The following is a 27,895-nucleotide window of genomic DNA, read 5'->3' on the forward strand; positions in this document are numbered from 1 at the left end:
GTGAAACTGCACAAACTGCGCAAAGTATCTCGATAAATGGTCATACTTACTTCAGTGATTTAACCAGACAAAATACACAACTAACGGAAATAGTTGGGCTGGTTGAAAAAGTTAAATTAGGGAAGACAGTCAAACTGAAAAAATTACAATCTTTCTCTACTGGTTGAAGTAGTTCAAATGGTCAAAATATCTCAAAAGCTTCAATCGGACAAAATGCTTACCCAGCTGAAATGGTTTAACTGGTTGAAAGTCAAACTAGCAACGACACTTATACTGCACAAAAAGTGCAATCTATCTTAACTGGTTAGAGTCGTTCAAATGGTAATGTTAGCTTCAATGGTTTAACCAGACAAGATACATAACAACTAATATGGTTCAACTGATTAAATAGTCAACCTGGCGAAAATAGTTCAACTCAAACACATTGCACAAATGGTCAAAATAGCTGCAATTAATCAACTGCCTGACTGAATTGGTACAAGTAATCCAGATAGTCAAACTAGTTTGATTGGTTCAACTGGTTAAATAGTCAAACCTTCCAAAGTGTTAAACTGCATAAACTGCACAATCTATCTTAACTGGTTGAAGTAGTTAAAACGATGAAATGAACTAAAATAGTTTAGTTGGACAAAATGCAAGACGACCTTAAATGGTTCGACTGCACAATCTAGCTTAATGACTTCAACTCATAAAAAAGTCAAACTACCGGTACCTTAATTTGCTGAAGTGGTTTAATAGTCAAACTACGAAAGACAGTAAAACTGTACCAATTGCAGAATCTATCTAAATTAGTTCAATGAGTAAAAATGGTGAGACCACCTTCAACACTTCAACTGGACAAAAACGTATAAGTGGTTTAAATGATTAAATGATGCAAACTACAAAATCTTAATTGCTTCAAGCAATTATGAAGTCAAATTAGCGAAAACAGTAAAACTACACAAATAACCTATCTTAAATGGTTGAAGTATTTCAAATGGTCATTGAGCTAAACTGTTTCAGATGGAGAAAATGCACAACAGGCTCGATTGGATCAACTGCACAAACTGTAGGATATAGCCGAATTTGGTGAGACTGGTCAACTAGTCAAACCAGCAAAATTAGTTCAACTGCCCAAATTGCACAATCTTTCTTAGATGGTTGAAGTAGTCCAAACGGTCAAATTAGCTTAACTGGTTCAACTAGCATAAGTAGCTTGATAGGTTTAAGTGCACAAGCTTCACAATCTAGCGTAATCAGCCGAAGTCGTTTAAATGGTCAAACTGGCTTAGATGGTTAATCCAGACAAAATGCATATCTACCTTAAATCTTTCAACTGGTTGAATATTTAAACAATGGAAGGCAGTGAAACTGCAATATCTATCACAACTGGTTGATAAAGTTCAAATTACTCACATCTAAAGCTTTACAGGTTCACCTGGTTAAATACTCGAGCAAGTGAGGACAGTTAAACTTCACAACTTGCACAATCTAACTTCATTGGCTAAAATAATTCAAATGATTGAACCAAAAATAAATTGTTCAATGGGACAAAATGCGTAAGTACCTAAATTGGTTCAATTCCATAATTTTATAATGTACTTTAACTTGTCTAAGAAGTTTAAGAAGTCAGTTTAGCTTAATTGGCTCAACTGGTTAAATAGTAAAATAAGTGAAAACATTTAAACTGCGCAAATTGCAAAATGTATCTTGATTGATTAAAGAATTTCAAAATGGTGAAACTAGCTTATTATATTAGCTTTAATAGTTGAACCACACAAAACGCATAGCCTAAATACTACAATTGGAAAGTCTCCAAAATTTAGGCTAAATTGGTTCAAGTTAAACTAGTCAAGTAACCTTAAAAGGTTCCACTTGGTTAGTAGTTAAATTAGCGAACACAGTTAAGCTCGAAAAATGCACAAACTATCTTAAATTCTTGAGGTAGTTTAAATGGTCAAACTAGTTTCAGTTGTCCAAGTGAAAAAACTGCACGATTAGTATTGGGTTTAGAAAAAATATGCCCTTAAGTCTAAGTAGGTGTTTGAGCAACTCTAACGTTGTGGCTATTCTAAATTCTCTTGATGGGTTTCGTAGCACCTTGAATGTGAGGAGGAACATGAAAACCAGTCGCTGCTTTCTTTTCATCAGGAATGTTAATAGTTGTAACTGGCTTCTGGAAGTTACGAAGAATAGCCATTTACCGTTACGACATTAGAAACATATCTTTGCTCCTCAGCCTTCGAGTCAAGTATAGATGGTTGACAATCAGCCCTGCTGAGTAATGTTTCAGTCTATTTATGATAAGTTCTCCTGTTCCACTCTGCACTCAATTTAAATAAAGAAAAGGCAAATGTCTATCCTTTTCATGCTTAAGCGTAAATTAGATAGATGGGTCTATGGATTTAATACGATGAAGGCATTTCACTTCATTTCTGAATACCGCAGAAATAGCATCATTGATATATCGTTTTCAGAAAAAGGGTTTAGCGGTAAAGTGGCAAGGCCCTTTTTTTCGCGTCTTCTATAACTATATTGGCAATGACAGCAGAGACGAGTGAACCCATTGCTTTACCAAAACCTGTTGGTTTTGAAGTAAAAAGATAGTATATGAATAATATTCTCCGTAGGAAAAGAACTTCTTTCTTCTCTGAGTCTCTTCATTGCAACTTTAAGTTTAAATGCTTAAATTGGACAAAATACACAAGTACCTCGATAGCTTTTACTGCAAAAACTACACAATGTACCCTAATTGGCTAAAGTAGTCAAAACAGTCAAACCAAACTAATCTAATTGTTTCAACTAGTTAAAAGTCCAAGCTAGCGAAGATAGTTAAGACGTGAATGAAAGTGATCCTCGCAGTAATGTGCACTACTTAGGCAGTAGTGAAAATAGGGCCTGAAAAAAAATTCAGGCCTGTACGGGATTTGAACCCATGACCTCTGCGATACCGGTGCAGCGCTCTACCAACTGAGCTAACAAGGAAGTCTGGGAAGGAACCATGGCGGACGGACGTGTTCTTCGCGCTCTGTGATTCCTTAGTTGAGAAGAGTCATACCAGGCCATTTAAGTTCACCCAAATGTAACCAGAAATGTCTTTTTCTTAACATCGACACAACCAGGTAATTAAAACAATTGTTGCTAGCTGCTTATTCTCATGTCAAAACGCTCCGAACACTCGTCAAGTTCAAGCTCCGCCGACAGGCCAACTCCGAAACGAAACAAACAGAAGAGCAAAGAAATGGAAAGAAACCAGGAGACCGCCTCGCTCAGCTCTACGGAAATACTCCTTGATAAATTAAGTGCCATAGAATCTCTTATTGAAGGCAATTTCTCTAATCTACACACACAGATCTCAGAGCTTACGTGTGAATTTAAACACGAAATCAATGTCGTCAAATCAACACTGAATGAGCTAGAGAAATCCGTGAACCTCGCGTGGGCAAGCATCGAGGACCTACAGCAAGAGTCAAAAGCCTTAAAAGATTCAAAAAGCACTCACCAAAAAATGATGGACGAGCAGTCTGCGGAAATCGAAAGCCTAAAAGCTGATCTGGAAAAGCTCCAAGCCGAGAACGAGAAGCTTAAGCCCGCTTTGAAAGAAGCACAGGAGAACCTCGTCGCTCTTGAGAACTATACGAGACGAGAAAACTTGCGTTTCATGAATATCCCCGAAAGTCGAGGCGAAAATTGCCAAAATATCATCTATGATGTTCTAGAAAATGATCTTAAAATGAACATCCAGCATATACGTTTTCATGCCGTCCACCGCGTGGGCAAGCCACAAAGTAATGGAGCTACTCCTGCTCGCCCTCGTCCGATTATCGCTAGGTTTGCTGTGAGAGAAGATAGGGATGCTGTATTCAATGTTAAAAACCGGATCAAGTCCTCAGCCAGACACAGTGAGGCATACATTACCCAAGACTTTGCTCGAGAAATCCAGAAAGAAAGGAAAACCCTTATACAATCCATGTTTGCTGCTAAACAAGCTGGCCGCGTCGCGAAGGTAGTCAACAGATCTCTCTTTATTGATAACAATGTTTTTAACATCTCGAATATTCCAGTTGAATATCAAGTAGCTTCTACTTAATTTTGTTATCTTATTGAAGACATTCAAAGTCGACAAGAAGCCTGGAAAACTGTGCCGGGTTAGTGACTCTATCTCATCGAGCTAAGTATCCAAATTTCCTTTTTGTCCATGTTATTACATAAGCACTGTGTAGTTGTTGTAGTCTTTAAGTTTATTATGCTTCACTTTCTTTGCTTTACATGTTACACCAGCACGCTTCGGTTGAAACAACCACCTTCTTTTTCTACTCGTTCACATTCTCGTAACAGCCCATCAGCGAAAATTACAAATTGGTTCATGTCCCAATTTGTTGTGAATCAACACAATTCGGTCGGAAGAAATCAGTGTTTACTTATCACTCCGCCTGGCTTGTGTTTCTTTAAATCGCCAACAAAATGAATACCGTTAATACTGCCATTGCTTTTGACCTAAAATGCCTGTCATTAAATGTTAGAGGTCTTAATAAATCGATCAAACGTCGAACCGTTTTTCGATGGTTACACAAACAAAATCATCATATCATATTTTTGCAAGAATCATACTGCTCCAAAAATCTTGAACCCATCTGGGAAAACGAATGGGGTGGCAAGGCTTTCTTTAGCCACGGCACAAACCGCAGTAAAGGTATCATCACACTAATTAATCCCTCTGTGAATTTCAAAGTTGAAAAATTCATTCCAGACAAACAAGGAAGGTTCATTATTTTAAAATTGTCACTTGAAGAGAAAGCTATTGTTCTCGTTAACATTTACGCGCCTAACGATGTCGCTCAGGAAGTTTCTTTTTTCAAAAGACTATGCCAACAACTCGAGGAATTCGCGCAAGATACAATTGTAATTGGTGGAGATTTCAATTGCGCACTCACTCCAAATGATAAAAGAGGCGGAAATCCTGTGTCTAAAAAGGCAGCTGTCATCCAAGAAATTAACACGCTTTGTGATTTGTATAACCTTAGCGATATATGGCGAATCCTGAACAATGATAAGCAGTGTTTTACGTGGAGAACTAAATCGTTTAAAATTCAATGCCGCTTAGATTTGTTCTTAGTGTCGCAGGAGTTAATTCAATTAGCAAAGAAGTGTGACATAATCCACACACCCGAATCTGACCACTCCGCTGTCTCACTTGTTCTACAGTCTAATCTCCTAAACCAAAAAAGAGGACCGGGATTCTGGAAATTTAATACAGCTTTACTTAAAGATGAAGCATACGTAACAGCACTTAAGACAAACATTCCAATTTTTAAAGAGAAATACAACGAGACTCATGATTTAAGTTTAAAATGGGACCTCATAAAAATGGAGATAAGACGCTTCACGATCAAGTACTCCAAACGAAAAGCAAAAAAATATCGAGATGAAGAAAAATTACTGCACAAAAAAGTAAACGACCTCCAATCCAGAGCGGAAAATAACCCGCACGACAGAAACATCTTACTAGAACTTCAACGTGCCAGATCACATCTTAAAAAAATCATGTTGATTAAAACTCAAGGTGCAATCCTGAGAAGCAAAGTAAGATGGCATGAAGAAGGAGAACGCAACACTAAGTACTTCTACAGCTTAGAAAAACGACATCATGATATTAAAACAGTCTCAAAACTCAAAGTTGGGGATAATTGTTATATAGAAGATCAATTCGATATCTTAGAAGAAGAAAAAAAGTTCTATGAGTCGTTATACCGCTCCACCAATATCAATCCCGAAAATTTTAAAAACTCGCCTTTTTTTATTCCAGAAAACGTAACCGCACTAAGTGAAGAAGAAAAGAATTCTTGTGAAGGATTGGTAAAGGTAGAAGAATGCCAAAATGCACTCAAAGACTTTGACAATAACAAATCCCCGGGCAGTGATGGTCTGCCTGCTGAATTTTACCGATTCTTTTGGCCCGACATCTGCCATGATCTGGTAGCGAGCTACAACTTTGCTTCTCAACATGGCATGCTTTCTATAAGTCAAAGACGAGGAATAATCTCGCTTATCCTAAAAAAATCTAAGGATAAAACTATTCTGGAAAATCTAAGGCCCATCTCACTTCTCAACGTCGACTACAAGATTCTCACTAAGCGAATCGAAAATGTCTTGCCAACTTTAATAAACCCTGATCAAACCGGTTATGTTAAAGGCCGCTACATTGGTGAAAATATAAGGCTAATTTATGACCTAATACATTACACAGATAAAACAAATCAAAAAGGTATTGCCATTTTCTTGGACTTCAAAAAAGCGTTTGATTCCATTGAATGGAACTATCTCTTAGAAACATTGCAGCTCTTCAACTTCGGCCACGACATCCAAAATTGGATAAAAATTTTTTATAATAATGTTACTAGCTGTGTTCTGAATGACGGTCATGCCTCAACTTTTTTCTCCCTACAGCGGGGAGTCAGGCAAGGTTGCCCTTTGTCTGGCATTCTCTTCGTTCTCGGCATAGAACTCCTCTCTAAAGCCATAAAAAATGAACCTATTAAAGGTATCCAAGTCAACAAGCATGAGCTTAAAACAAGTCAATATGCCGACGACACAATAGTATTTGTTCGTGACCTCGATTCCGTCGTGAGTCTATTGAAGGTTTTAAATGAGTTTAAAGAACTTTCTGGCCTAGAAATAAACACAACTAAAACCGAAGCAATGTGGTTAGGCGAATGGAAAGACAGAACAGATGAACCCTTTGGTTTTAAATGGCCAAAAGAACCTGTCAATGCCCTTGGTGTCTATTTTTCTCATAACAAGAAAGTGCTAATAGACTGAACTTCGGTGAAAAAATACGTAATCTTGAGAAAACGCTAATCACTTGGCAACGGAGAAATCTAACTCTTTATGGAAAGATAAACATAGTTAAAACACTTGGGATATCTAAGTTAATTTACTCAGCCTCTGTGCTCCCTGTTCCAGATCACTATATCCAAGAAATAAATAAGCTAACTTTCAACTTTATTTGGGCAGGAAAACCCCCTAAAATAAAAAGAAACACCATAATTGGAGAAAAGAAAGATGGCGGTTTGAAAATGTGCGATTTCAATATCATGGAAAAAGCACTCAAAATAGCTTGGGTCAACAGAATTCAAGATGACTCACAAGCCTCCTGGAAAATTATTCCTAACCAGCTCTTACACAAACATGGTGGTCTTGCTTTTCTAACAAAATGCAACTTTACACCGAACACACTAGACCTCGATGATAAGCTTCATGCATTTTACAAAAAAGTGTTAGATTATTGGTGCGAGTTTAAAATCTCAACGGGCATCGATTCCAAAATAAATCCTAAAAACGAAATAATGTGGAATAACAGAAAAATTCTTATAGGAAAAAAACCTGTCTTTTACCAAACTTGGTATGACGCCGGTATTACTAAGATAAGCGACATTTTAAACCAAAATCAGAAATTTTTGAAGTGGCATGAATTTGTCACAAAATTTAATTTAAATGTGCCTTTCACCACATACTATGGCTTGGTCAACGCAATCCCAAAAGACTGGAAAGCTATTCTTACAAACCCTATTCCAAACGTCACACACGCGAACACTACTGTGAACAGCCTAAGAACCAGTTCTATTTACTCTTCTCTTTTAAACACCGTCTTTGTTCTTCCCACCGCCGAAACCAAAATTCTACGCCACGGATTTACAAAAACTACCATCAAGAACGTTTATCTTATGCCATTTAAAGTAACAAACGAAGTTAAAATAATAATGTTTCAGTATAAAGTGATTCATAACGTGCTTCCAACTCGCGCCACTCTTTACCGAGACGGCATTTCAGAGAGCCCCTTATGCAACCTATGCAATACAGAAAAACAAACGTTGCATCACCTATTAATAAACTGCACACTAATACTCGACTTCTGGATTCTGTTCCAAGACTGGTGGCACCAAAAAACAAATGAAACAATAACGTTATCCACAAGTCATATACTCTATGGCTGGCATTATAGGACAAAGCATTGGCAAGTCCTAAATTATTGCCTATTGTTAGCCAAATATCACATTTTCTGCAAAAGCCTTTGCGGAGACATCTTAGATTTTCAAATCTTCCTACTGTTCATCACGGGAAAACTTGAAATCCTAAAAGAGATCGCGACCGCAAAAAAAGAACTTTCGAAATTTTATCGCACGTGGGCTTTTTTACTTTAATTTTTCATACTGCTGTTGTTTTTAGGTTAGAATTATACTTAACTTCATTTTTGAGACCTGTATGTTTACTTGTGATTGTCTTTTAATTGAAAAGAACTTTGTAAGGGCGCCAACCGTAAACTAAATTAATGTTAATAGTATTGTAATACATGTATCGTAATTTAGTGTATGCATAATTTGTGTAAGTATAAGTATCAGTAGTGTTAGTAGCAAGTACAATGTAAGTGTAATTAATGCTGTAAGTAGTGTAAGTGATCGTCTTGTAAATAAAATTGTTTAAAAAAAAAAAACTGAGCTAACAAGCCAACTGGGAGCTGGTCATGAAGTTGGTTCTAACTAAACCCGTGAAGTGATGAATAAATGGTTAAGAATATATGAAAGTCATATATTTTTTCAGGCCTTATTTTCACTACTGCCTAAGTAGTGCACATTACTGCGAGGATCACTTTCATTCACGTCTTTATCCGCAGTTCAAATATATGACTTTGAACCAACTTCATGACCAGCTCCCAGTTGGCTTGTTAGCTCAGTTGGTAGAGCGCTGCACCGGTATCGCAGAGGTCATGGGTTCAAATCCCGTACGGGCCTGAATTTTTTTCAGGCCCTATTTTCACTACTGCCTAAGTAGTGCACATTACTGCGAGGATCACTTTCATTCACGTCTTTATCCGCAGTTCAAATATATGACTTTCATATATTCTTAACCATTTGAAGATAGTTAAATTGCACAAATTGCACAATCTATCTCAAGGGGAGGAAGTTGTTTAAATGATTAAACTGGCTTTGATTCTCCCGCGGGAGTAAATGCATAACAAGCTTAAATGGCTTAGTGGGTTAAATAGTAGAGCTAGAAATGACAGTTTATCTCCGTCTCAACTGGTTGAAGTGGTTCGATTGGTCCAACTAGCTTCGATGCTTTAGATGGATAACATGCGCAACTAGCTTTACAGGTTCAACTGGTGAAATGCTTAAAGTAGTTAAAACAGTAAAACTGCAAAAATTGCATATTCTGTTCTGATTGGTTAAAGTAGTCGAAGCGCTTCAACTAGCTTCAGTGTTTAACTAGCTTCAATGGTCCAACTGTACGTTCTAGTTTAATTTAATGTTGGGCACTTAAAAATGCTTAAGTATCTAAAATGGCAAAACCGAAGAAACTGAACTGGGCTTGTTTGGGCTTGGGCACCGAAACCATAGGAGATACCCAGAGAGTTGGTCCATTAGCCGGCTCAATGATATCCTGTTGCAGCAGAGATTCAACACAAGCTTCAAGATTGTTTAGTTGATGGAATGGGATGTGTCTCTGCGATTGATGCATAGGTTTCACATTTTCATTGATATGCAATTTGACCTCAACATTCTTCATCTTTCCAAGGCCACTGAAAAGACTTGGGTAATTTTGTAACACTCTCCTTTCCACAGCAGCTGCATATCCAAGAAGAGATGTTTTACCATCTACCACGAGAAATTCAGAGTCAACTGAGCAACAGTTAGATTCAACTAGGGCTTTGAATTTATCCAGCATCGAGAGGGGTTTCGATGAGTTAAAAGCACACACTTTAGTATCACAAGGTTTTAGTACACTGTCAAACATCTTCGACAAATCATTACTCACAATGTTCAGACTGGCCCCAGAGTCCCCTAAGAACTTGCATGTGACACCATTGACTTCCAATGACACAAATGGAACACTAATCTTAGTAGGAGAACTTAACGGAAACATGTATTCATCATGTGAACTCGATGGCGGTGAGCGTGGTTTTGATTTTTTGTTCACTCAGCTGATGGTTTGGGGGGGCTTGGAATTTCAACCTCTCTGCTTTCTGTTTCCTTTTTGATGTGTTCCGCCTCTGCCATAAGACTGAGCCCTTTGAAGCCAACAAGGCTTTAAGTGTGATGGTCCAATCTCTCAATTTTAATTTCCTTGTCAACGTTAGTAAATTCACATGCAGCTGCGAACTGTTGCAGGTGAGATTGATACATATTCATGGTTTCAACTGGGTATCCCCTCGCTTGCCTAACTGTGAAAATCTCAAATTCCACACTCTTCTTCGGGTCAAAGTGTAATGCAATGTGTTGTTGTTTATTTAAAAAGTGCCACTTGCAGCTGGAGGGCTGAATTGCTTGTACACAAAATAATAATTTTAAAAAAATTAATAAATATATATTGAATAATATTGAAAACGTGAATTACAAAATTGGAATTAATCAATGTGATCTAAATATGTGTTATAAAAAAGGCCATTATATCTCTAAGTCTATTGGAAAATATAGTTCATAATTTATATATCAGGATTTTTTATAAACTCCAACTGAAGACAGGATAAAGGTGTTCGTAAACCTTTGCTCTTGGGGGACAAAGACTCGAGTCTGTCTAAGATTATATCTTGGGTGTGTCTCTCCGGTAGATGTCCAAGGTTGTAACTGACTGCAGTAACAATGTCATTGAATAATATGTCACATGCCTTTAAACGCCTGTTGTTTAGCTTCAAAATTCCACAGAGGTCCAGGCTGTCTGCGTAGTCACTGTCAGGGTAGATGATTGCCAGAACACGCTTCTGAACCCATTCTATGGTATCTGATAAATAGGTTGGTCCTACACAGGTCACATAAAAGATAATAATGTCTTGCTCAGGGGCTTTGGCGCGTTTGAACTGGACGATAAAATGTAAACGTTTATTAGCTTTCTTGATAATATTGACCACGTGGTCATTCCCCTTCAGGTTGTTGGTAACGGCTAGTCCTCGTATTCTAGCATTTGTAACTGCTTCAAGCTAGCCAGAGTCGATTTAAGCTTGGGAAAGTGTTCGCAGTTTTTGAGAGAGAGATCGCGAGTTCTTTGCACTTAGCAACATTTAGTTGTAGTCTGTTAATGGTTGACCAAGTTTGGACGCTTTCGATGGCATCTTGAATGTTAGTGGTAGAGCCTTTAGGCACGGCTTCGGAAAAGGTGGTGTTAGGTTTGCACTTGGGGTGGTCAAAGATCATTTATCATGAGTAGGAAAAGCCACAGTCGTAACTTTGTCTCCTGCGACACACCAGACAGGATATCACCCCATTTGGAGAGACACTCTCTAGCTAGCCTTACTCCTTGTTGCCTGTTCGTGCTGTTGTCTGTTCGTGAGAAAGTCAATCACCCAGCGCTTGACGAAGAGAGGCATGGAAAAGAAAGAGACCTTCTTTGCTGGGATATGATGGTCCATGAGGTCGAAAACCTTGCGGTAGTCAAATGGGGCAACTCTGAGTGCGCTTCCTGTTCTGTCAGTTGCCTTGGCCCAAGAATGCACCATCGAAATGAGCGCATGGTTCGAGGGATACTGCCAAACTGAGATCAGGGTAGCTTCTGTTTTTTATACAAGGCATTGAGTATGTGCGTGGTAGGAAGTGTGAGAACTTCAGCGTATACTTTCAGGATCCTATTGCCAATGCCATCAGGGCCTGGTGCTTTAGACTGGTGGAGGTTTTTTCAACTTCTTTAACACAAAGTTAGTTAGTATGCATCCAGCTTTGTTTTTGCTGTTGCAAAATCTTCACCAATGTCCGCTAGAGTATTAAAGAGGTCAGACACCTCCTCTTAGGCATAGCACAATGAAAGAGCTCTCTGTCTCTTCTTATCACTAATAGCAGCGGCAAAAAAAGCTTTACAAGTCATTTGATTCATCTGCACCATTGTTGAGCAATGGCTACCACTAAAACCTTAGATCCATGACCGTCGTAGCAAGGACATTTAGACGGGTTGCTTTTCGGAGTGAAACTTACAAGGCCCCTCCTTGCGGACAGAAACAGAACTGATGTGATGAACAAGTGAGTGGATTACGCCACCTGGTTTATGAACCATGCCGTAGTGCGCTACTGTGTGTTTGTCGACGAATGCGGCTACAACATCTGGACGGCCAGAAGCCACGGTAGAGTGCGGCAGGGAGAGAGAGCGTACCATCAAGTGTGCGGCCAGCGAGGACGAAACTTGAAAGTGACAATGGCAATTTCGCCAATCAATGGACTTGTTTTTTCCTCAGCAGTTCTTGGCAGAATGAATGCTGCACGTTTCCATAACTTCCTGGCACAGGCGAGGAGAAATCTAGATCCCGACGAGGAGGTTATCTTTGTGTAAGTCTCTTGACTTTTTTGAAATAAGTCAAATGCTAAAATTAGTTTGACTGATTCAACTGGATAAAATGCTTAACTAGCCTAATAGGCGTTACTGTGCAAACAACACAATCCTGCCTCATTGGTTAAGCTGGTTAAGTAGTCAAACTAACGAAAGAAGTTCAGCTACAGAAATTGTACAATCTATCTTACTTTGTCGAAAGTAGCTTAAATATAACTAATATGATTTTGACTATTTTAAAATATAATAGATGTGGCTTAATTGGTTTTACTTTTGAAAGAGTGAAGCTACCTTAAATGACAAAATGTGTAACACTCTGAAATGACTGATCCACAGAACATCCATAAATATTCTAATTCAACTACAAAAACAGCAGAAGCTATCTCAAATGTGTCACATGGCCAACCTGACGCTTTCCGACGTATCCTCTTCCTTGATATTTGGTTACAGGTTCACCTTACTTAGGATTTTTGTACTGCACTTCAACTTTGCGCACCTTGCCATCAGAACCTGGGAAGGTATTTGAAACTATCCCAAGTCCCCACTGACCTCTAACCAAGTTAGAGTCTTGTATTAAAACAAGGTCTCCAGTTTTAAGGTTGCGATGTGCTGTAGGCCACTTCTGACGCACGATCAGGTCTGGGAAGTAGTTTGTGGTCCATTTTTTCCAGAAGCTATTAACTATGTTTTGAATGAATTCAAAACGGAGTCTTGGATTTGTTGACTCTTTAAAAGGACCACTTGGTACTCAAGTTGTGGAACGGCCTAAAAGTAGGTCGTTTGGGCACAAATAGGAACCGTCTTCGGGCTACCTTGGATGACGGCCTATGGGTCTTTCATTAATCAGGTTAGCAACTTCAAAGATTACCGTTTGAAGTTCTTAAAACGTTAGGATGCTTTCTCCAATGGCAGCCTTTAGTGATCTTTTGACAAATCTGATGAGAGATTCTGATGTTTCATTTTGCCATGGTGCATCAGCTGGCGTGAAGTTCCATTCAAAATCTTCCATAACTCCAAAACTTTTAAGCTTCTCCCAAACCCAAGATTTCGTAACATTCTTAAGTTCCTGACTTGCTGCGACAAGTTGTCGGAATAGATCTTTGATGGATATCCTCTAAGTGAGACAAATCTGCGCAACACCATAAGAAAACTTTCTATGCTGTAAGCTGGGGCAAGGTCGAAATATACAGCTCTGGTTCCAATGCAATTAAAGATCACCCCATACGCTTTTGACGTAGTACGCTTCTTAACTGCTTCACAGATCGTGAAGGGTCCAAATAAGTCAATTGACGTGGAATACCATGGGGGTGCTGGCTTGAGTCGTTCTTTAAGAAGGTTTCCCATCACATGTCCCGATAGTTTCTTGTCAAGGTTCTTACATGTCACACAGTTGAGCTTTACAGATTGGATCATTTTAAGTAATTTGGTTATCCAGAACCTTGAGCGGATCTTGCTTGCAGTTGTAAGAACTCCGTGGTGCCCCTTAGCATGAATGTACTCGCATTAAAGTCGAACAAATCGATGCTGATATGGTAGGAGTATGATATCTTCCTTGTTGTAGCCAATGAGGCTTCATTTGCAGTGTTTTGGCAGGAGACTTCGTTTGCTTGATTTTCGTTCGACACTTCTTTTTATCCACTGATAATGTGAGAAAGTTCTTTCCTGTGATTCTCGTCTATTTGATCGTAGTCGTCTAACGAAGATTCACGTGCATGGCCTGCTATTTCACAGATAACATTGTGCCGTTAACCAGACTTCTTCAGTTTTGATACCAATTTTTTTCACGTGCTCTGGTTTGTCAGCATCTTATTCGTCCTGTTACAGGAGGCCATGGATTTCATTAAATTGCCGATGGTGTTTTGTTCCATTCAAACTTTGGTGTACTTAACATCTGCTGATTTAGCACGATCTATGATACTTAGATAAAGTGACCCTGTGTTCTTCATTCCTTCGGGTCGCTTAGACAACCAAAGCTTGAATAGCCGCATTGGATCGCTTTTTCCGCCATCGGTGCTGAACATTGCTTGTGGTGTTGTTCTTCGCCTGATGGTGAGACCACCGCTCCGTGTTTTAGTAGGACCTTCCCGGAACTAAACAACTTCAGTTCCATCTTTTCGCTGTCTTATAATTACGTCTTCCACGTATGCATCGTAATGTTCTTGGCGACCACGAAATCTCAATTGTTGCGTCAAATTTTTGAAGTTCACGTTGGTTAAGACCTTTCCATTCAAATCACCCAACTGACCTTTTTCCCACAGGGCTAACTCTTCTTCAGGTGTGATTGGCTGAGCTTTGTTGGGTCTCTTTCCCTTTCCTTGTTGACGCAGGGAAATTGTTTTCGCATTGAGGATTACTTGTGAGGAGTGAAACTCTCTCGATCGCACAATGCTCAATGGATAGTTCTTCTCCTTTAGATACCGTTTAATTGCACTTTAATTTTCACCTCAGCGTAAAAATTACTCAGGACCTTGTCAAGTTTTTCAGGCGCCATTATTTTGATAGAGACATATTCAAGATGGTGGCATTCACACCAGCTTCTGGAAACATTCATCAATTGTTTTGTGGAGCGGGACGTATTTTTATTCGAAGTAATAGACTTAAGCTCATGTATTTCATCGCTTGAAATGATAGGAAATCTTAAAACATCCCACTCTTGTGGTGGCTTTTGATTTTCTTCGTTTGCTGCTGACTCGGTGGACTCGGGATCGCACGGATTTTGAGCTTGAGAAGGTAGAACATCGTCAAAATATTCACCAAAATGTACACGAAAAGTTGCAGTCCCTGCAATGTTGGTCTTCAGTCTGAAGGATCTCATTGTCATCATTCAAAAACTGCAAGAAATTAAATTTATCCATTACTTGGGGTAGGGGAAATAAGTGAGATTACAGAGACCACCAGTGATTTCAAATGGATGTAATCAAATATCAGATCGCGCCAATTTCTCTTTCAAAACATCAACTGGTCATATAATTCCATATATCTGGTACCGATGAAATCCATTTTATAAACGGATACAAATATATGCTATATACATATAAATCTTCGGAGCGTCAATCCTAATACTGTGTTCGTATATAGTGAAGACACAAACAATAAATGGACGGATACCAATATTTTTTATTCCATAAGTGTAATTGCTAAATTTGATGTAAGAATTCAAACCGCTAAGAATGTCAGATTGTTGTTTTTACAGTCAGATTCTTATTAAAACATCGGTTAAATTAGTATAATCATTTATGGGTATTTTTGCTGGTACTGATACAAGACAAAACAGAGTAACTGGTATACGTGATCCACCAGGTTCTGAAGAGTCTTACAGGATTGAAAGGAGATGCTGGTCCATAGGGTCTAAAAGGTGATAAAGGAGATTTTGGGTCTGATGGAAAGAATGCAAATGGCTGCTGATTTGATTATGGCTAATAATAAAATAATCCATTTAGCCACACCTTATGATGCTAATAATGCCGTAAATAAATCGTACGTAATAAACAATTTATTGAAAACTGATTGAACAGAACAAATGTCCACTGATTTGAATATGTCCAGTTAAAAAATATATCAATTTAATAACAGCAACAAATGGTAATGATGCTGCAAATACGTCATATGTGGATGGTGTTAAACAAGCGGCAACATTGGTATAGCGAAAAGGGTGGGGAATTTGAGCTTTAAAGGTTAAAGGAAAATCTGAAAACTGCACTTGCTAACTTAACTGAGCAGATGAACATAATCTCGCCTTTCTTGGCAGATTTTGAGAACGAAAAACAAGTGCCTACTGAAGTTGTGAAGCTCAATAAGCTATTTGTTAAAATGCAAGAAGCAGATGATATGTATCTCAGGGCCTTGGATGATGATGGTGAGATTAAATAAGCTCAGCAATGTTATAACGGTCGTGATAAGGTGTGTGTTTCGTATTAAAGCAAAGTATTACCTGGGTGAGGCATAGAAGTTGCAAGGTCCTCCACTTTCTCAACACCACGCTAAGTTAAAGTCGATTGAAGCAAAGGCTAAGGCGGCAGCATTAGAGGTTAGGGCAAAATTCTTAAAGGATAAGCAAGCGCTAAGAATGACCTCTGTGGAGCTTGAGCTTTTGTAGCAAATTGCAGAGGCAAAGGCTGAAGAAAAAACTTCAGTTTGACGAAGAACAAATCCTTGATGGCATGAATTATTTTATGAAAGATGTAACAGCTAAACTCACTTCCATTTCCATCTTATCTGAGGCACAAGCTAACGGTAAGTCCACGGAAAAGGTGCCCTCTGTGAAATTCTATAGTTCAGCTGTTGTCAGCACCATTTCAAAGACCAATACCTTTACCACGCCCATCTCAGTCAGTGCTGTTGGTATGAACCTAACCGCCCAACCGTTCGATCCAAGGAACTTTCCCATTGAAAAAGAAGAAATTGAAGAAGACAATGGGACTCCCACTGATACCAAGCTATGTCATGACCATCAGCAAGGATGTATGTACGTTTACGGAAAGGATTCAAGCCCTGCGGAAAGTACAACACCAGATCAAAACTATATTGACATTTAAAGGAAACAGTCAGAACTTTCAGAAATGAATGTTACACAACAGGCCAGAAGTTTTTTACCTAGCCATAAGCTGCCTATGTTCTCTGGAGATGTGATGTGATACCCATCATTCATAGCAGTCTACTCAGAGGAAGAACTCTCATCCCGTCAGTTGTACCTTGTGCTCCAAAAGGCACCACCTGGATGAATGTGTTGAGTTTCTAAAGATTGTAGGAGACGGAATCTGCCGTAGAGGTGACATGCATCATGAGATGCCTCCACTGTATAGAGAAAAGAATGTCCAACCACCAGATAACCTTCTTCAAGCAGTGCAACGCCTGCATGGCCTAAAGAAGAGACCCTAAGTTGACATATTCAGTTGTTTTCGTGAGCAAAGATAATAAATATGAAAGAAGAGTGAGTTGCAAAGGTCTTTTTTTTTTACCTTAATAGCAGCTGTACCCTCTTCTGCAGTCTTCGTCTAAATTTTGCAAGGTCCCTCCTAATCTTCTGCCCTGTTTGGTCAGTCTTGACTTCTGAAGCTAGATTAGCGGCATCAGTCTCTTCGTCTCATCCATATTTACAGAGGGGAATCTCGTCAATAAACCCATTTTTGTTACGACAGATAACCGGCTGAAGTATCGAGCGATTTGCCACTCTATCAACCAGTCAGTCTTAGACAACAATTCAGGCCGGTGTCGTCTCTTAAACTCGATATTTGGGAAGCCACATAAGAGGCGGTTGCCTTACTAGTTTCCTCCCTGTCCATCTCATGTCTAGGAGAGAATTCTTTGCTTTCTGAGAAAAAAGTGGCTGTTTTTTGTGTTTTCTATAGAGACCATCCAAAGTCCAGTTGACTAGTTAGGGATTGTTCGTCAAAATTTTACCTGAGGTCCAACCTTGAACGTAGTCACCCCCTATAAAATGGCAAGCCGGTCCTCGTCCATTTTCTTTTGATAACCACCCGCTTCTACAATTACTTTGCTGAAAGTTTCTTATGTGATGAGCTAAGCAAGATCCTGAGGTGCTCCAAACTTTGCCAGTTGGTTTGCGCTATAAACTTGTCGCGGTTCTAAAGTCAGAGGGAAGATCGCCCACCTCAAGTTATGTGAACGCCTCCACAGTATCTGCATATCCCTAGCAATCATATGATATAAAGCTCATCTCAGTCACAAATCACCAGTAAGGAAAACCGATATTCAGATAAGCGCTCTTCTTGTCCTTCTTCCTAATTCATTGTCGACTCCAAGATAACAGTTACAGTATGCGTTCTATTGGTATCCAGTTACCTCGCCACCAAGGAACGATCTCGCCACCAACGTACTCGCCACCAAGCGAAGTCTTCTCGCCACCAACCACCAATAAAGAGATTAGTCGAGGAGAGTAGGATGTTCAGCTGATAAGTTTGTACGTTTGTCTGTACTCAAACTTTATAAACGTATGTTGCCCAAAGCACGTTCGAAACCGATAAGTTTGTTCGCTTGTCTGTACTCGAACTTTATAAACGTATGTTGTCCATAGCACGTTCAAAACTGAAGATGTTGTACAACAACATTTCGTTCGTATCTCGTAGTGTAAAGGCAAACTATTTCATCCAAACACAAGTCGAAATGTTGGAAATGTAATGATCATTTTTCTCACCATTTAAACCCAAGGCGATGTGCGAAAATATGTTAATTTGAGGTGAGACTAAATTCAAACAAACAAACAAACAAACAAACAAATGATGTGTTAATTAACGATCCTCCAATCAAATTCCTTGCTTTCTTCGAAGTGAAAATTTGGATCCTAGGGGTGTGTATAAAAGGAAAGTAAAGCCGTACCTACAAGTACATTAGAAAACTCATGGCGCTGCCCTTCCTGCCGGAGGCCGAGATTACGCCGATGTTTCAGCGGCTCAGGGACCGCGCCACTACCACTGCTCTGGAAGCACTTGCCTTGTACGTAGAGGAGAACTGGATTACCAGCACAATATGGCCTCGATCCTGTTGGTCTGTCTTCATGCTGCCGATCCGCACCAACAACGACATAGAGGCGTGGCACCACGGTCTTAACAGTAGAGCCAACAACAGAGTCCACTTGCCATTCTACCTGCTGGTGAAGCTGCTACACCAGGAGGCCAGACTTGTCTCCATTCAGATAAGGCTAGTGTCAGACGGGAAGCTGTCCAGGATTCAGCGGAAGAAGTACCGTTTGCTTTAATCTAAAATCTTCAAGCACTGGTAAGACTTTAACGGCAACGAGATTTCTGCCCGCCGCCTTTTCAAACTCTGCAGTTACCTGAACGGGCCGGCGACCAGAACCTGAAGCAGAACCTGGAACATCAAAAAACGGCTCTTTTAGGAGCCACCGCGCCCTGGTTGCGTCTTTAGGACGTTTCCAGGTCGCTAAAAATGGCTCTTTTAGGAGCCGCCACATCTGCAAAAGTCATGATCAACATATGACTGCTCTTCTAGATTTAATATTCAATAAAGTTTGTTGTTATTTAGCAGCGGGGAAACTGGGTAATATAATTCGACCGAATATTGAATAAGTTCCCTTGACAACATCACAGACGTCGAAATTTGCATACAGATAAGTAAACAAACTCGTGAGTCGATTCGTTTGAACTTATAACATCACAGACGTCGAAATTTTCATACAAATAAGCAAACAAACTCAGGAATCGATTGGTTCGAACTGTTAACTCTCCTTGGGAAACAACTGTAGTTGCCTTAGGAAAGCTTCAGTCCATCGACGTTTACAATTTCTCGCACCGACTTGACAATTTCTCGCATCTAGTTTTAATACAACTGCTATCGAGTTTCATTTCATCACTTATTTCTTCCCATGAAGTTTCATTTTCTCTCAAGTAAGTTTTTATTCCTCGCATCGAGTTTTGGTATTTCTCCTCGCTTATGTGCAAAAGACAAACACGATACGTTTCGATGTCAATGAGTTAGAAACGGAACACATCTAACACGTCGCTGAAGGTCATAATTTAAATACAGACAAGCGCACAAACGTATTGGCCGATTTGAATTGTGCTCGTTCGAACATCCTACTCTCCTCGACTACTTTATTCGAGTTTATCTCTTTATTGGTGGTTGGTGGCGAGAAGACTTCGCTTGGTGGCGAGTACGTTGGTGGCGAGATCGTTCCCTGGTGGCGAGTTCACTGGTGGCGAGTCTCTAACCGTTCTATTAGGTTTAGAGTCACCTTGCCACCAGGAAGACTCGCCACCAGCTAGCTTTGATTTCTTCTGGCATTTTCAGATTCACCTCTCTCTTAACTGTACGTCTCCAATTTTTATGAGGAGGATACTGGCATTTACGAACCCGAAGGTCTGAATCTCACACCAGCTTGTGCATGATATTTGAGGCATATTATGAAATCGCAGCCTTTGTAATCTACGAAAAAGCTAATACGCGCTAGAATAAGCTTCTTCTCGGACGAAACGCATGTTTGGGATACATTGACGTCTATCGAATGTTTTTTTTTGATGCTGTAAACCCACGAATTTAGAGATATGAGCTGTTACCATCCCTGGCCAGTGCGAGAAAAATAACATTTGGTTCTACCGTTAATTGCAAATGAACAAGACAACTGCTCCATCTTGACTCTATCAATTCGAGTGATAGGTTGATTTGAGGGCTTCTTAAACTCTTGATTTATTATATGGCATCACTATGAAGACGTATAATACAACTGATACACTTACATTACATAGGATTAACAATGTCTGTTGCGCTGTTGCGACAGGGAGGAAAATATTACCGGAAGTGTAAATTTTTTTAAGAGTTTCAGAGACGTTTCAAAGATGTCTGTCTTCGGCTGTCACAAAAAATTGACCCCTCCAAAATTCACTGGAAAAAATTAACTTACAAACTCCTTGTTAAAAAAATTGGAATTCATTTGACCAATACGCCGGTTGTTTCAATTTTGCTTTTTCCTCGGGCTGTTATAAAACAGTTCATAAATTGACCAATGAATAAAATATTTTGAAATGCCGTTTGGAATCTGCCTACAAATCGAGGGTAGACAAAGTTTTCAAAACATTTGACAAGAGTTTCATGAGGTTCACCTCGATAATTTTCGTTGGCCAGAGTCAAGACGCGCCAAGCTAAGCGACATCGCCCTCCAGTAAAATAATTTTCCAAAAGATAAGTGTGAGGAAACGCTTTTTTTTTAAAAATACTTGTAAATACTTGTACTTATCTCACACGTGTTTCGTCTGACAATAGTAGACTTCATCAAGGAGTTTTACAAGTAGGGTAAATAAGCTTGCCCATATACAAATAGTAAATAAGCTGTCTCTTTACTATTGAAGCCAGTGGATAGAATTCGTCAAGTGCGCCTACGGTGTTATACATGTGTGATATTTTTCGGACGTTACATGTACGAGTACGTGATCCGTTTAAGGGTCACAGATTTAGTATAAATATTTGACCCCTCAATGCCACGTTATGTCTCTAGTTTACAGAGGTCTTAGAAAGCTTCATTATATGGATTTGCCTTCTGCGCGTAGAAGGCTAAAAGCGAATTTTTCGGGCGTAATTGTCTTTGATTTTTCAATTGGTGTTGTCGCAAACAGTTTTTGGGAGTCACGAAACAAAAAACTTTTTAGGACCTAGGTTTATGTTCTAATGGAAATAAATAGCAAATAAAGACACATTCTCTTGAGAAATAAAGTTATAAATAACAGGGGGTTCTTTGAAACAAAGAGTGATGGAAAAGGTTTCAGTTCTAGTCAATATTGACTTTTCATAGCCTACTTCCAACTCTGAGGGAACGCACTGAGGGAATAAAAAAAACATACGTGTGTCATAATGCAAGAAAGGGAATAAAATGCAAATAAAGAAAAGGGAGAAAACACAGAAACCCGTGTTGCAGGATGCAGATATCTTTTGAGCCAGACCTACACACCTAAGCCCAACACCACGCAAAGAAACTCGAAAGAGTGCAGTATACGAGCTGCCTCGCACGTGCACGCAGGAAAGGCCATGACAATCAGCGAAAATAATGACAAATGCAGATGATGTTTACAGTCAAAAAACAGGCAAATAAGATAACGGAAGAATAAAGAACTTCCTAAAAGTGTCTATTTCTACGTGGAATTTCTTGATGATGGAAAGTGGAAAGTGGAAAACATTTTCCAGTCTTATTTTCTGGAAACATGGGGCAGTTAATGAATTTTAGGGGGCTATTGATATTTCCTATCAAATGAGGAGGGCAGAGTTTCCCGTCATCCACGGTACGTAAAAGCCGAAGTTGTTACACAAGGGAACTTGTACGTCAACAAGCACGCGACATGTGACTTTGAAATCTCCACTCCTGTTATAGTTTCCTTATTGTGAACTGTGCGATAATGATGAAAAACAATCAAATTACAGACTAATGAATGTTTTGCTCTGTACAAGAGCCCTATTTCCTGATTTTAGCAAATCTTCAAAGTAATAAACGACAGAAAGGAACGCTGCAATTTTCTCATCGATTTTTCGCCTACATTCATCTCTCTAAACGTGAAATTTTCCCTTCCTAAAAAAAATTTCGAAAGTTTTTCACATTTTTCACCTTTCTTGATCAATCGTCTTGTATAGAGTTAAAAAGTGTAGGTTTATTTGGTTAAGTGACCACCTAGAGCAAGAATTTCGTGACAGGTGTAGTTGAGAGAAACTTGTGACAGTCGCAGATTTTAAAAGCCACCCAAGACAATAATAGCGGAGCTCGCAAAGCGTAGCCCCATAACTATACAAAATAGTAGTAACCCATCAAGCCCAAAAAATTTGGTTGTACGACCGTACGACCGTACGACCGTACAAGGTGCTACTTTTAGCATGCGCGGCCAACTTTACCACGGGCACTATCTTAGCCATTACGTAATGGAAGGGCGAGGGAGAAGGTAATGCGCAGGCGCGATTGCGTGCGTAACTTGGATACCCCATTAGTGTGCGCCGAGAGACACCGTCAGATGACGATAAAGTGCGCATACTCGAACGTCGAGCTGCAGTGTAGCGTACTGCGGGCACACGGTTAGGCATTGCACGAGGGTTTCACGTGAGCTAGCAGATGAAACTTGCCACCCGCGTTTGAACGGGAAATCAAACTGGTCAGGATGTAGTTGAACAGTAATTCTCAGTATTTTGCAATTTCTAAGCAACTCGTAAGACAACAATACCGGCAGAGTTTAAGCTTTGTCAACCGGAGGAAATTGTCATAATTCAAGTTCGTGGAGAGAGGGTTTTAATTGAAAATAGGCTGGATATAAAGAGACAGAGCGACCAAAGAAAGCAACAAGTAAACGGCGTAAACGAGTCCAGAAAATCGCGCAAGAAAGTTACAAAGGACGCCAAAATAGGCAGAATACGGCGAGAGGAACACGAAAGAGAACAATAAAGGGCATAAATAAAAAGGCGAGTTTCGTTCGAACTTCAGGTAATGGTTTGTGTCAGAAAACATGGAGCCACTTTCTCTTTGCTCAACATCTCGCGGCGTTATGATGAACATGCTCGCGATACGATATTTTTTTCCTTATGCTGGAAACTGAAGAATTAATCTCTAAAATTGGTAGTCTTCACATTTTGCAAGAAGCGTCCGAGCTGTGATCGTGCAATTAAATGGGGTTCTGGCAATTTGACCTCACAAGCGCGCTGGTAGGCACATGGTTCGCGTAAATAATGGTTGTTTACAGTTATCGAATTCAAGAGCAGTTTTTGAGAGTCTGTTTCTGTAACCTTCCTGGATATTTTCTGTTAAGTTCATTGAGGTTTAGTCTCGGAATTTCATAAGCGATTATGAATGATAGATTCGTATCGGCACCATAATTTAGGGAAATTTTGTCAACTTATTAACAGTTTGCAATTCGCGAACCATTTCTGTAACCTACTTGGATATTTTCTCTTGGAGTAATTGAGTCACACCCTCGGAATTTCATTAGTAATTAAGAACGACAAATCCGTATATATAGCACAAGTGAAGCACATTTTAAACTTTCATACGATTGTAGGAAACTATACTTAATTAACTCTCGATAAATTGGCCTGACATAACTCGATGATTATTTTATTATTTTGTAGCCCCAAAAGCCCGGCTTGTGACTCTGGAGGTACTGAACTTGATATACTTGATACACAAGGCACCCCTCAAGTAGGAAGGTTAGAATAAAATTACTTTTATGACCAGATATTGCACTCGGTTAACATATGTAGATAATTACTTAAAAAATACTTATTATAGCTGTATTCAGAAGCATAGACATGTATACAATATGCTTTTGCTTTATTTTATTGTAAGGGGTTTCTTTTTATGTAACAGGTATCCATCCTTTAATTTCATCCTTAACCTACCTTCAAATAATTGAATTTTATCTTTGAATTCAAGATAAAACAGAAGTCTTCCAGAGTTCTCATTCCAGATGGAATTCAGGTGAGAACATTAGTAAACAAGTTAAATTCATATGCTTCTCCTGAATCTTTAATTTTATTGCCCTGGTTTTTTTCCGAAACCCTATTTTATATCTCTGTGTGACAGCTAATGATTAAAACCTCAGTGAATAGATATGCTATATTTTAGTTGTTTTTTAAATTCCATCTTTTTGTTTTTGGCATTTACTATAATTTTAAAATTCATAAATGGCATTCCCTTTTTAACTTGTGAATTGTGCGCATGCGCAAGAGCGAGTCATAGATACGATGTGGGGAATGGCATTCGCTCGCTCGATTGGTCGATTCCTGTAAACTTTTTTTAGATTTTAGCCTTTTGAGTGCATTTGATAGTTTTTGGCGAGCAATAAACAGACGAAATGGCGACCTTTGTTGCTAAGAATATTGGTGGGGTGAAAAAGAAGCCAATGATAATCTTAAAAGAGTTTTTTTTTCCGTTTTAGTTCCAACAAGCGGAGCCAGCGACTGGCATGCATGCAAGGATTCACACTGAAATAACAGAACAACCTTCGTCTTTCATAAAATTGTAATTTACAATCCTTGAACTTGAAAACAATCCGAAAATTCATTGAAAATATCACTGACTGCGAAGCGCTCGGAGTTTACAGATGTTCAAAAGCTTTTTCTGTTATGGCATGAGATTAATAATGGTAATTGAACTGAGTGGAGTGCAATTTGGGCTGAAATCATACGCGTGATTAATAAATAATGGTAATTGAACTGAGTGGAGTGCAATTTGGGCTGAAATCACAAGTATGATTTCAGACCAAAATTGCACGACACGAGGTTCAATTACCACTTTATTACATCCATTTTGAAATCACCCAAATACAGGACTTGGTAAATTCGAATATTTTATTGATGCAGTACTGAGCCGGTTTTTAAATAAAAAGCGGAACCGGAAATGCAAAACAGAAAGACTTTGACGTCATGTGTCAAAAACTCAGTCAAGCGTATCAAAAGAAAGACAACTTTCATTCAAGAAATTCGAGAAGTCCCCAATAACTCAGAAAAATAGTGAAGCGTTAAAGTTCAGTCCTCGTCATCTAACTCAATGATGTAAGCTCTTCGTTTCTTCTGTGGTTTGGGGTGGAGAATTCTGGCTGTCTCTAGAGAAGAAATTGGAGGTGCAGCCTGTGTAATTCTGCGATGGAACGGGAGCAGCACAACGGAAGGCTTCCATGCGGTACTGAGACTGCAACGGAAAACGTGGTGGAAATCCTGAAAATTCAGCCGGCTGAAAACCAGGATTGGAGCCCATGGCCTGATGCATTTGGCCTTGTTGTTGGACGTGATAAATAGGAACCAGAGGTGTTCGTTTTATGTTGGACTGCAATCTCTTGATTTGAGGCTTCATTTGAAGTGTTTTGGCGGGAGACTTCGTTTGCTTGATTTTCGTTTGACACTTCTTTATATCCACTGATTATGTGAGACAGTTCTTTCCTGTGATTCTCGTCTATTTCATCGTAGTCGTCTAACGAAGATTCACGTGCATGGCCTGTTATTCACAGATAACACTGCGCGGTTGACCAGACTTCTTCAGTTTTGATACCAATGTTTTCCTCATGCTGTGGTTCGTCAGCTTCTTATTCGTCCTGAGACAGGAGGCCATGGATTTCATTAAATTGCCGATGGTGTTTTGTCCCATTCGAACTTTGGTGTACCAAACATCTGCTGATTTAGGACGATTTATGATGCTAAGATAGAGTGGCCCTGTGTTCTTCATTCCTTCGGGTCGCTTGGACAACCAAAGCTTGAATAGCCGCACTGGATCCCCAGGTAAAATGTCAGGCGGGATATAGGCGGGATCCTGGCAATCCCACCCAGGATCCCAGGTGGGAATGGCGGGATCCCGCCTTAGGTGGTGGGATCCCACCTTTCCCACCTGGGATGAAAATTTGATCCCACCTGGGATCCCGCATTTAATGCGGGATTCCTGCATCCCACCCGGGATCCTAGGTGGGACTTATGCATTCTACCCGGGATCCTGGTCGGGATTTACATATCCCACCTGGGATTCTTTATCCCAGCTACGAAAATATTGTTTTGCTGTTTTTATTCTTACAAAACGTTTTTGTTAGAGTTCCAATACTTATGGATCATCCACACACTCCGCAAATATTTGGCATGCAGACAAGACAGAGGTGGTCACTGTTCCCTTTGAGAAAATACACCTTTTAAATGACTTCTTCAATTTGCTTTATTTGAAACTCTTATCTGAAAATATTTTTAAAACAAGACTTGTTAGTAGTGAGAAGTACAAACCGAGTTTCTTTTCATAACTTAATTTCTTAAATGTCCCAATCACTGGACCTCCTAAAAAATATTACTTCTTTATATTTTTGGTGCAAAATACAATTCCTTCTTTACATACAAATGAAAAGTACAAGTCACAGTTCAATAATAACAGCTCTAAAGTTTACTTGTTGTTCTTCTCTGTGTCAGAGATCAACAAAATTTTTCTATACCTTGTAGGTCTGGTATAAAATTGTACTTGTAGTATAAAATGACAACCTTGTATCTTCGTTCTCTCCACCCCTTTCCAAGCTCGGTAACGCTTCGGACTGTGCATAACCATTTGCAGACAAGAATTCCAATGCACCTCTGTAATCGCATGTAGTTGCTTCTGTCTCTCGTGCAAATGTTTTCTCCGTTATGAGACGCACTTGACTCTGTTGGCACCACTGCTAGTTCACTGGAAAGACCGACTGAGGAATCGAGATGGCTAACTGTGTTGAAACGTGTTGCTGAACGCTTGTTGTGGTCAAGCCTTGTTGATTTGGGTACTGGTACACTGGGATCATCTAGGTATCTCTTATACTTCCTAATGTTATTGGCTTGTGTTGTTTCTCACCTTCGCCGTGAACATAACTCAAGTGGGTTTCGAGTCTTTCTTTCCTCGAAAACTTTCGGCCACAAATCGTGCATTCTTGTTCGATTCTTGTCGATTATTTCTACATAGAGTGAATTCACATCATTATTTATGTCATCATCAAAACATGAATCCAAGGTATCCACCATCTAAGAGAGGAGAACCGGTCAGAAGAGACAGAATAATGTTGCGCGCTTCTCTTGAGACTGCAATGGGTCAAGCCAGCGGATTCTCTTTGGTAAAAATTCCACGTGATCATGCCCGTAATCGGAAACAAAGAAAACTCTATTTGGCGCTCATCTTTGAATGTACTTTTCATCGGTTAACCGCTCTTGCTTCAAGTTGTTTCTTTTCCCAACTGTTTTGCCTAATATAACACTTCTAAAGATTGGTTTTATTGTGGTTTAATGGGAAAACGAGAACAGCGTGAGTGTTTTAAATGAAAAGAAAGTCGTTGGCGCCGTGAACTTAAAAGAAGGGACAATTAACAGTTGACATATCGACTGGTTCAAACAACGATCGAGTGGCCATTTAAAGCTAGGATTTTTAGAAGTTTGTGGTGAGTACAAATTGCCATATTCGTTACGTGATCAAAATCTTATCAAAGAATAGAAATAACGGCTTGAATTAATCTTACCTAACACTCAGCGCAACTGAAACTCAAATAATTCTGAGAATCGAATTGGTCGCTTGCATACTGCAGTTTCCTAAGCTTACACTTTACAATGAAATAAATCTATGAGTAAGGTTTCAAGATTACTTTAGTCACATTTGGGAACATTCTGACCTTGCTTTGCTTTGAAA

The 27,895-nt window shown here is 39.4% G+C and overlaps 1 protein-coding gene, 1 long non-coding RNA gene and 2 pseudogenes across 3 annotated transcripts in view; 1 reads left to right on the plus strand and 3 right to left on the minus strand.

The window, feature by feature from the left end:
• Positions 1–9,303: 9,303 nt before the first annotated feature.
• LOC149035411 (uncharacterized) lies at positions 9,304–9,900 on the minus strand. The gene has a single exon (XM_089191278.1). The coding sequence runs from the start codon at positions 9,898–9,900 to the stop codon at positions 9,304–9,306; it is 597 nt and encodes a 198-aa protein (XP_089047404.1).
• Positions 9,901–13,712: 3,812 nt separating this feature from the next.
• On the minus strand, positions 13,713–14,836 carry LOC149035412 (uncharacterized; annotated as a pseudogene).
• A 7,662-nt stretch (positions 14,837–22,498) lies between these two features.
• Positions 22,499–27,895, plus strand: part of LOC149035413 (uncharacterized) — a 10,658-nt gene continuing 5,261 nt past the window's right edge. Inside the window, exons 1-3 of one of the 2 annotated variants that reach the window (XR_016182439.1) lie at positions 22,499–23,212; positions 23,854–23,931; positions 24,158–24,202. This is a non-coding gene — a long non-coding RNA (uncharacterized LOC149035413). The remainder of the gene's footprint in view (positions 23,213–23,853; positions 23,932–24,157; positions 24,203–27,895) is intronic. The other variant, XR_016182440.1, reaches the window with a different exon arrangement.
• The window catches only part of LOC149035414 (uncharacterized protein KIAA1958-like), a 6,507-nt pseudogene continuing 3,863 nt past the window's right edge, over positions 25,252–27,895 (minus strand).

Source organism: Pocillopora damicornis, chromosome 13, assembly GCF_964200805.1.
Source record: "Pocillopora damicornis chromosome 13, jaPocDami1.2, whole genome shotgun sequence".
Taxonomy (NCBI): domain Eukaryota; kingdom Metazoa; phylum Cnidaria; class Anthozoa; order Scleractinia; family Pocilloporidae; genus Pocillopora; species Pocillopora damicornis.